Source organism: Sinocyclocheilus rhinocerous, unplaced genomic scaffold, assembly GCF_001515625.1.
Source record: "Sinocyclocheilus rhinocerous isolate Xijiao unplaced genomic scaffold, SAMN03320098_v1.1 scaffold1405, whole genome shotgun sequence".
Lineage (NCBI taxonomy): Eukaryota > Metazoa > Chordata > Actinopteri > Cypriniformes > Cyprinidae > Sinocyclocheilus > Sinocyclocheilus rhinocerous.
Window position 1 is genome coordinate 1,411,965 of NW_015645543.1, and position 8,446 is coordinate 1,420,410.

Consider the following 8,446-nt stretch of genomic DNA (forward strand, 5'->3'; position numbering starts at 1 on the left):
ACACACACACACACACACACACACTTCTATGGCAAAAAAAATAAGTTTTCTTACAAAACATCCAAGTTGCTCCTTTACCTTAAACAAAAGTAAAGAAGCAATGCCAAAGTAAATTAGCTTTACTTGCATAAAATTCCCCTCTGCCATAACTTTTATTTCCAACTTGCCCCACCTGAAGATGCTTCCGGCCAAATTTGTTGCCAAACGTTATTTTTTATTGCTGTTCTTGTGACAAGTACTTATAGTACTCATATTGAATGTCCAAAAGCATAAATTAGATATAAATTATGTTTTTTGGCAGTTTGTAAGCTTCATTTTGTGTGAAAAAAAAAATCTTTGTGTTCCACAGAAGACATAAAACCATAGCAGTTTGGAGTGACATGATGTTTTTTTAATAGGAATGAATTCATTAAAAATACATCAGCAAAACAGAACCTGTTTCCTATTTCCTTCCAGGCTTTGGCATGACCACTCCTGTCACCGTTGCAGGTAAGATCTTTTTGATATTCTACGGACTCCTTGGCTGCGCAGCAACAATCCTCTTCTTCAACCTTTTCCTGGAGCGCATCATCACGATGTTGGCCTACATCATGCGCTGGTGTCACGAGCGCCAACTGCGCCGCTCCGGCGTGGGAGGAGAGGAGGCCAGGAGCGAGGACGACAGTCTGGAGGGCTGGAAACCATCGGTCTACTACGTAATGCTCATTCTGGGCATCGCCGCCCTGCTGATCGCATGCAGTGCGTCTGCGTTGTACTCTGCCATGGAGGACTGGGACTACTTTGAGTCCTTGTACTTCTGCTTTGTGGCCTTCAGCACCATTGGCTTCGGGGATGTGGTGAGCAGCCAACGGGAGAGCTATAAAGCTCAAGAAGCCTACCGTCTCGGCAACTGCCTCTTCATCCTCATGGGTGTGTGTTGCATTTACTCCCTGTTCAATGTCATTTCCATCATTATCAAGCAGACGCTCAACTGGATCCTCGGCAAACTGGACTGCAGCAAGGCTCAGTGTCCGTGCCGTGGCCGTCCATACAGAAGACGAGGTCAGGCCTGTTGTTGCTGCTGCTTTCCACGAATTCCCAACCAGCGGCACAACCACCACCCTCCGCCGGGACATTCCCGGCAGAGGGCTCAAAAGCGCAACGCCGTGCACCCTGCCCCGGCTAACGAAGCACCAGGAAAGCGCTTCACTAATGCATCAGTGGAAACAGTTTGTGATAGTGAGACTGATGCTGGCTTAGGACCAGATGGAGGTTATCTGACAGGGCAAAGACTGTCTGGAGAAATGATCTCAGTCAATGACTTTATGGCCAACAAGGTTTCTCTGGCCATTCTACAGAAGCAACTCTCAGAGACCGCTCACGGTAATCCAAGACAGAGCCACGTTCGCCAGAATGGCTTCTCCGGTGGTGTGGGCGCCTTTGCTATCATGAATAACCGCCTTCAGGAGACAAGTGTCGACAGGTAGCTTGATTATACAAAGATGGCATTGGATATTGCACATTATCAAAAGATGACTTTAGTGAGGGTTGTGTTTAATTCAGAACTGAATTGAGAATGGCTTCAAAATTCCTGAATTTGAATTGCATTTAAGTTGCAGTAGCAAACAGGATGCAGAATTTGAATTTGAATTTAGGGAAGTATATTTAAATGAATTAAAATTCAAAGAAATGTATACAACTAATTTTTAACTAGATAAGCAAAGTTTTAATTTGTTAATGAGATTTACTTCAAAATGAAAATTCTGTTATTAGTCAGACATCGACTCATTTTCAAAATACAAATAAAGATCTTTTTTAATTAATAATAATCATGTGGGGAATAGCAGCCTAAATTAAAACTGCTCATCAAATAAATCGATCATATAACTTCAGAAGACTTAGATTAAACCACTCAATTCACATGGATAGTGTTTACAATGTTTTATTTTATAAAATTTTTTATATTTTTGGTGACACTGACTTTTAATGAAGGGACAGAAATGGTCTAAGGTTTCAATAAAAATATTTTCATTTGTGTTTCAAAGATGAAGGAAAGTCTTATGGGTTTGAAATGACATGAAGGTGAATAAATAATGACAGAATTTGTATTTTTTTGGTTGAACTATCCCTTTAAGACAAACTTTGAATGTTGGCTTGACAAAGCCTTAGTTTAAAGTGGGGGGGGTTTGAAGTTTTATAGGTCTTATGGTCAGATAAATAGACATATGTTTGAAATGCCACATAGAATTTGTAAACTAAATAGTATTTAATTTAAATATTTCATTATATTTAGTAAATCAACTTCTGAGGTCAAGGTTGTACAAACACTTAATTTCCCAAAATTAGTTCGCTGTACTGACAATCAAGTACAGTAAATTCCTCTCTTTGTCATTCCAAACCAAATTCCTATTCAACTGTTTGGATAGTTCAATTAAAATTCACACTCACTGACTAAACAACAGCCTGTTCTTCAGTTCTGAATTTTTCCCAACCATGATTCAGTACTAAAGTAAGTTAGCAGAGGTTTTAGCATTTATTGCACGCTATTAAAGATGTAAACTGTACATTCACTATTGTAATACACAGTACAGAGCGAATTAGATCAAATTAAAATAGCCAATTTACCTCTGTAGATCACAAGGACGGTGAATGTTAGCATTTATGACATATGTTTGAAATGCCACATAGAATTTGTGAACTAAATAGTATTTAATTTAAATATTTCATTATATTTAGTAAATCAACTTCTGAGGTCAAGGTTGTACAAACACTTAATTTCCCAAAATTAGTTCGTTGTACTGACAATCAAGTACAGTAAATTCCTCTCTTTGTCATTCCAAACCAAATTCCTGTTCAACTGTTTGGATAGTTCAATTAAAATTCACACTCACTGACTAAACAACAGCCTGTTCTTCAGTTCTGAATTTTTCCCAACCATGATTCAGTACTAAAGTAAGTTAGCAGAGGTTTTAGCATTTATTGCACGCAATTAAAGATGTAAACTGTACATTCACTATTGTAATACACAGTACAGAGCGAATTAGATCAAATTAAAATAGCCAATTTACCTCTGTAGATCACAAGGACGGTGAATGTTAGCATTTATGAATGGCTGCGTTCTAAAGAGGAGACGGCTCTTTGTAATTTTTATTTTTAACATAATTTATAAACTGACCATGTGATTTTAATGGTAACATCGCTTCTCAGAGTCACTTTGATGCTGAAGTGATTGGCTGGTGTGGTGAGCAATCACACTGTGCCTCTGGAGAGATCCTTTAACGGCTCTTCACGAAAACAGACTGATTTTCAAGAGCCAGACAGATGTAGCCACGGCACTTACAGAGAGACAGTCCCGGAGGAAGACATACAAGTGTCAAATCAAAGGGAGATGGTCAGTAATATTCATTGTTTAATCGTTTCTATCAAGCTGCCGTCAGTGTTGATTGTCCTAAGAAACAAATGATCTAAAATGAATACACATACGTGCAAATAGACTTGTAATGTGATAGTATCATCAGTCCTTTAAGAGACAAACCAAGTCATGTGTATAGATTCTGTAGATATTGTATATTGTAAACACAAATATAACTTCTTTGTTAAATATTTATTTTGGTATCAACATTTGTGTTTCAAATGTAATAGCTATACTCACGTCCTTTATATCTGTGTAACAGCAGCCCGTCATCATTCATTGAGCTTTTTAAATATGTTTCTGAGTGTGACATAAATACAGGGTTTGCAAATTGCAGATGGTGTTAAATAAGGAGCGAGTCTCTACTGCTCTCTTGAGGATGACAGTGGTACTGCTTACCGATGGTGTTGAAATATGAGCTCAAACACACTCACAAAATGTATGACTATAATTACCTATAGGCCATAAAGTCTCTTTATGTAGCAGGACAGACATTAATAAACTGAAATCTCATGAATAGCTTGATCTGTTTATTTTTCAACCTTTAACCTTTATGTTAGCACAAATATTGCACAAGATCTGTCAAATGTGCACAAAGATGGTTACGCAACATGATATAGCACTGCATCAGTTCATTTGCTAGTCATTAGGAAATATCTCGGTAATATTACACGCTTATAGATTGGCATAATTTCAAAGAGGTCAGTAAGGCAACACAGTACAGATCATGCAAACAGAGTAGAGCATATTACAGGAAACAACTATTCAAGAACAGGAAAAGTTGCACTCTGTGACCATATTATGAGCCTGTATAAACCAACATGTAAAAGTGCTTGTATTTAATAGAATTTGCTCTTTAGAGATTTTAGCATTTCAAATTTGACCTTAATTCTTAAAGGAATAGTTGACACAAAAATTAAAATCCTGTCATTAGTTACTTAACATCATGTTTTTCCAAATCTGTATGCTGTTGTTTTTATCCTTTTATCAAACACACACACACACAAAATAATATTTTTTTTCTAAACATTGTGACCATGCTTCCAAAAGAACTAAGCAGTAAAGACAAGTAAATCATTTTTGGGTGAACTATTCCTTTAATATAACAGCATTAGCTTGTCACTGTTCCTCAAAGAGTTCTGTCAAGTTCTGCCTTTTTTTTTATTGTATCAATTTAAATAATGACCTTGTTATATGCCAAGACTGAAGAGACTCTCAAAAGTTTGCTGTCACTGCTTGAACACATTACCTGAGTATTGTCGATTGTAAGACTCATTGAATACATTTGGTAAGGAAAATACTGAACGTATTACAGTCTAAAGAGTCAAAGTTATATACAGTCATTATTGTCCTGCATTGTGGCACAGCATTGCTTTTTGTAAGTTTTGTCATTCGTGAAACATACAAAAAGAAGGAAGTAAATTTTTTTTTTTTTTTTTGCTGTCCAAAAAGATCTTTCTAATTTTTTTGAGTTTAAAACACGTAAGACGGACTCTAATTGGCATCTGTAGGACCGAGTTCCTGAAAAGATACAAATGACAGGAATTCATATTAAAGTTAATGTACACTAATGACAAAAACAGTAGCTATTTTAACATATATATATATATATATAATATTATAAAATGGATAGTTCTGTACAGAAGCTTACCTGGGCTAATCTAGATCGCCGTGCCTCTTTCTGCTGATAGTAGGCTGAAATTATACAGTTCCGCCTGCAAATGTCAAGAAAATATGATATTTCAAAGTTTAGTCCTCTGTTCTTTTGGCAGTCATTACAACTTCATATCATTAGAGCTCAACTTGTGGAGCTGATTGGTGCTTTAGAGAAAGTGCCTGTACTAAGCAGACACTTGAATCTGAGAAAAGCTGCTTTCTACATGTACCTAGTGTACCTGGAAATTTCTCAGCAGCCTTTCAACTATAATCTAATATTTAGATGATTTTCTAATCTGTTGCTATAGCACATGAGTACCATTTGATGAAGTGCAATAAAAAATTTTTTTAACTGCAGTTAAGCATTTTGGAAGAATATATTAGCTCAATATTGATAGAAAGCAAAAACTACTCTATTATTCTATTAATAATGATGCATTTAAATATTTCAAAAGATTATATGAATTTATACATTGTTGGTCCATAAAGCCAGTCACAGAAATTTTATTTAAAATATTGTTGTTTCCATTTACTTGATCTATCACTTTTATTATTATTACTATTAATAATAAAAGTATTATTAATATTATAAATGCTTAAATGATTAAATAAATAAATATCAATAATTATTCAATATCAATCAATATCAATTATAAAAAATGCCTTTTAACAACAACAACATCAACAACAATAATAACATAAAAACGACAGAAAGATGAATAAAAATGCTAATCAAATTTAATATCGATATAAACCGCTTTAAAGCACTGGAATTGTGATTTATGTATTTCATGCAACAGCTGTGCCTAAAAATGTTCATGTCACATTCTGTGAAATAGGTTTTCACACCTCTCTTGGATAATTGCTGACTGCTATTTTGAGCAGAAGTAAAGCATGATATTCAACATGCACTCACTTGCTCTGAAGGCCACCCCCTGGTGGAAGTCCAGGAATCACTGTGGAAGCCAGTACTGTCAGAACTGACAGCAGATCAGGCTCATCACCTCTTGCGCTCAGCTCCTCAAATATCTCTGTCAAAGAAACATGCGTGACAATGATTTAATTCCTTAATCAGGCCGCTAGAGTAGGCATGGGCCTATTACCGGTTTCAAGGTATACCGGGATTTGAAAATGTCACGGTTTCAAAACCGCTAATATTTTCCGTTGTACCGTTCCTGCGGTATGCGCTGTTTTTCATGTCTCCTCAGAGACTGAAAGTGTAGGAATTCCTCAGGTTGAGTGCAGTGTAGCTAGAGAGTAACACGACCCCTCCCCTCCTGTTGGTGTGCGAGCGGTCAGTCACGTGTGTGTGTATAGATGGCCGAACTTAAAGGGGTCATATGATGCTGCTAAAAAGAACATTATTTTGTGTATTTGGTGTAATGCAATGTGTTTATGCGATTTAAGGTTCAAAAAACACATTATTTTCCACATACTGTACATTATTGTTTCTCCTCTATGCCCCGCCTTTCTGAAACGCGTCGATTTTTACAAAGCTCATCAGTCTGAAAAAGCGAGGTGTGCTCTGATTGGCCAGATCTACAGTGTGTTGTGATTGGCCGAATACCTCAAGCGTGAGACGGAAATGTTACGCCCCTCACCATACTAGGGCTGGGTATCGTTAAAAATTTTTCGATATCGATACCGATACCTTGACTTCGATACCGGTTCCTGAATGGGCCAGAGACGAGATCACTCACTGTTCATGATGCACGAACTATTGGAAGAAAATCCTCAATATTGATTTGGGGGTTTATATGAATGTGTTTCTGAGGGGAACTGATTGTCGTCAGAAAAGTTTACGTGGTATTTTCTTTTAATCTCGTCTCTGTTTAGTTCATATTAAAGCAGTGTTTCAGCGCAGTGCTGCTTTGTTTACAGCGGTAACCAAGGAAACGCGGTACAGTCTATGGGTGTTCCAGAAGCGCCTTCTGCTGTTTGTTTCGTTCAGGCATGTAGTATAATTTCACAAAGCTAGTCAGAACATTCTGTTTTTGCTTCAGCGGGAAAAGTTTTTTTTTTTTTTTACCCAGTCGTTTAAAAATACCACATTTTAGAGCTGTAACGACAATACCGTGAAACCGTGATATTTTTGCTTAAGGTTATCATACTGTCAAAGACCCATACCGGCCCATGCAGAAGACCATTTACTTTAACCATTATATGACTCCATGATTTGAAAGGATTGCAATCTTTGACGCAAGTCATGTAAATCTAAAGAGCAACATCAAAAGAAGCTAAATTTAATCAGATGGTTTACCAGCTACTTTGGACTCTAGAAAGTCCTCCAGCTCAGCCTCCTGGTGCAGTGCTTCAGGTGACAGCTGGGGGGCGCCAGGAAAGCAAACGAGAACGATGCTGATGTTATCAAGGCTCCCCTGTTAGAAATACATGGAGACGAGACAAAAGAAAAAAAGGAAGGGAAAGTTAGATGTGCAAATTCCGTGTCTGCTAAATGATTTAATCGGCAGTATCTTTTTCCTCTGATGTTTCTTTAGATAGGCAGTCACTAGCGTGATGCTAACTGCCAGTCTTGAGGCTTTTGTTCTAAGGACAACTACCTCACGTTGATGATTAAGTAGATTGGAATTGGTGACGCTAATGCAGACCTTATCCTTCATTTCTAAGGGATGTTGTTGGTTGTCTATCCCTACATGGCACAATGCTAGGCAGAATGCTGTAATCTCCTCACACCAAGGCTAAAAGTAGTTTATCCCGTTGCAGCTTAGTGGCTGAATACAGCCTCACTTTGAGATGGTGGTCGAAAGTGCAGTCCTGACAGAGCAGAGATCTGGCTTACTGCGGAGAGAAAGATGTTGACATTTTCAGGTCAGCACATCTTTTTCTGCAGCCTAAAGGCCATTCTGTATTTCTCTTACATAGTGTAACAGTCTGGCTGAAGTCAGCTTTGGATGCCATAGCCAAGATAGTCCATATTTAAGATTTCAATTCTAAAATACATTTTAAATAAATGGAATTTTTTTTTTATATATATATTTTTGTCAATATAAATACAGTATATTTGATTTCAGAAGAAGCATGTGACACTGAAGACTGGAATAATGGATGTGGAAAATTCAGCTTTGCATGACAGGAATAAATTACATTTTAAAATATAACACACACACACACACACACACATCTGTTTACTGTACACACACAAAATTTTAAAGACGGGGAGGTGCCGATCGAAGTCTGCTGCCGTTTTCATTTGAAATTTAAAGGGGACTGAGGTGATCACTAATTTTTGTACAGTTTATGGAGCTAATCGCAAAATTTATAGCCCCCCTAAAAATGGCCTAGCGACGCCCATGTTTGATAGAAAGGTATGTAATGGACAGTGTTGGGTGTAATTAATTACTAAGTAATTACTTACATTAAATTACTTATCCACTGAAA

The 8,446-nt window shown here is 37.1% G+C and overlaps 2 protein-coding genes across 2 annotated transcripts in view; one reads left to right on the forward strand and one right to left on the reverse strand.

Moving 5' to 3' along the window:
* LOC107706455 (potassium channel subfamily K member 13-like) overlaps nucleotides 1-1,486 on the forward strand; it is a 2,853-nt gene extending 1,367 nt beyond the window's left edge. The window contains exons 2-4 of the mRNA XM_016510167.1: nucleotides 457-1,006; nucleotides 1,042-1,053; nucleotides 1,127-1,486. Coding sequence (XP_016365653.1) covers nucleotides 457-1,006; nucleotides 1,042-1,053; nucleotides 1,127-1,466 — 902 coding nt within the window. The 3' untranslated portion in view covers nucleotides 1,467-1,486. The remainder of the gene's footprint in view (nucleotides 1-456; nucleotides 1,007-1,041; nucleotides 1,054-1,126) is intronic.
* Nucleotides 1,487-4,861: 3,375 nt separating this feature from the next.
* The window catches only part of LOC107706519 (protein phosphatase 1A-like), a 9,010-nt gene continuing 5,425 nt past the window's right edge, over nucleotides 4,862-8,446 (reverse strand). The window contains exons 3-6 of the mRNA XM_016510260.1: nucleotides 7,308-7,425; nucleotides 5,964-6,078; nucleotides 5,043-5,106; nucleotides 4,862-4,912 (exon numbers count right to left, since the gene is read on the reverse strand). Coding sequence (XP_016365746.1) covers nucleotides 4,886-4,912; nucleotides 5,043-5,106; nucleotides 5,964-6,078; nucleotides 7,308-7,425 — 324 coding nt within the window. The 3' untranslated portion in view covers nucleotides 4,862-4,885. The remainder of the gene's footprint in view (nucleotides 4,913-5,042; nucleotides 5,107-5,963; nucleotides 6,079-7,307; nucleotides 7,426-8,446) is intronic.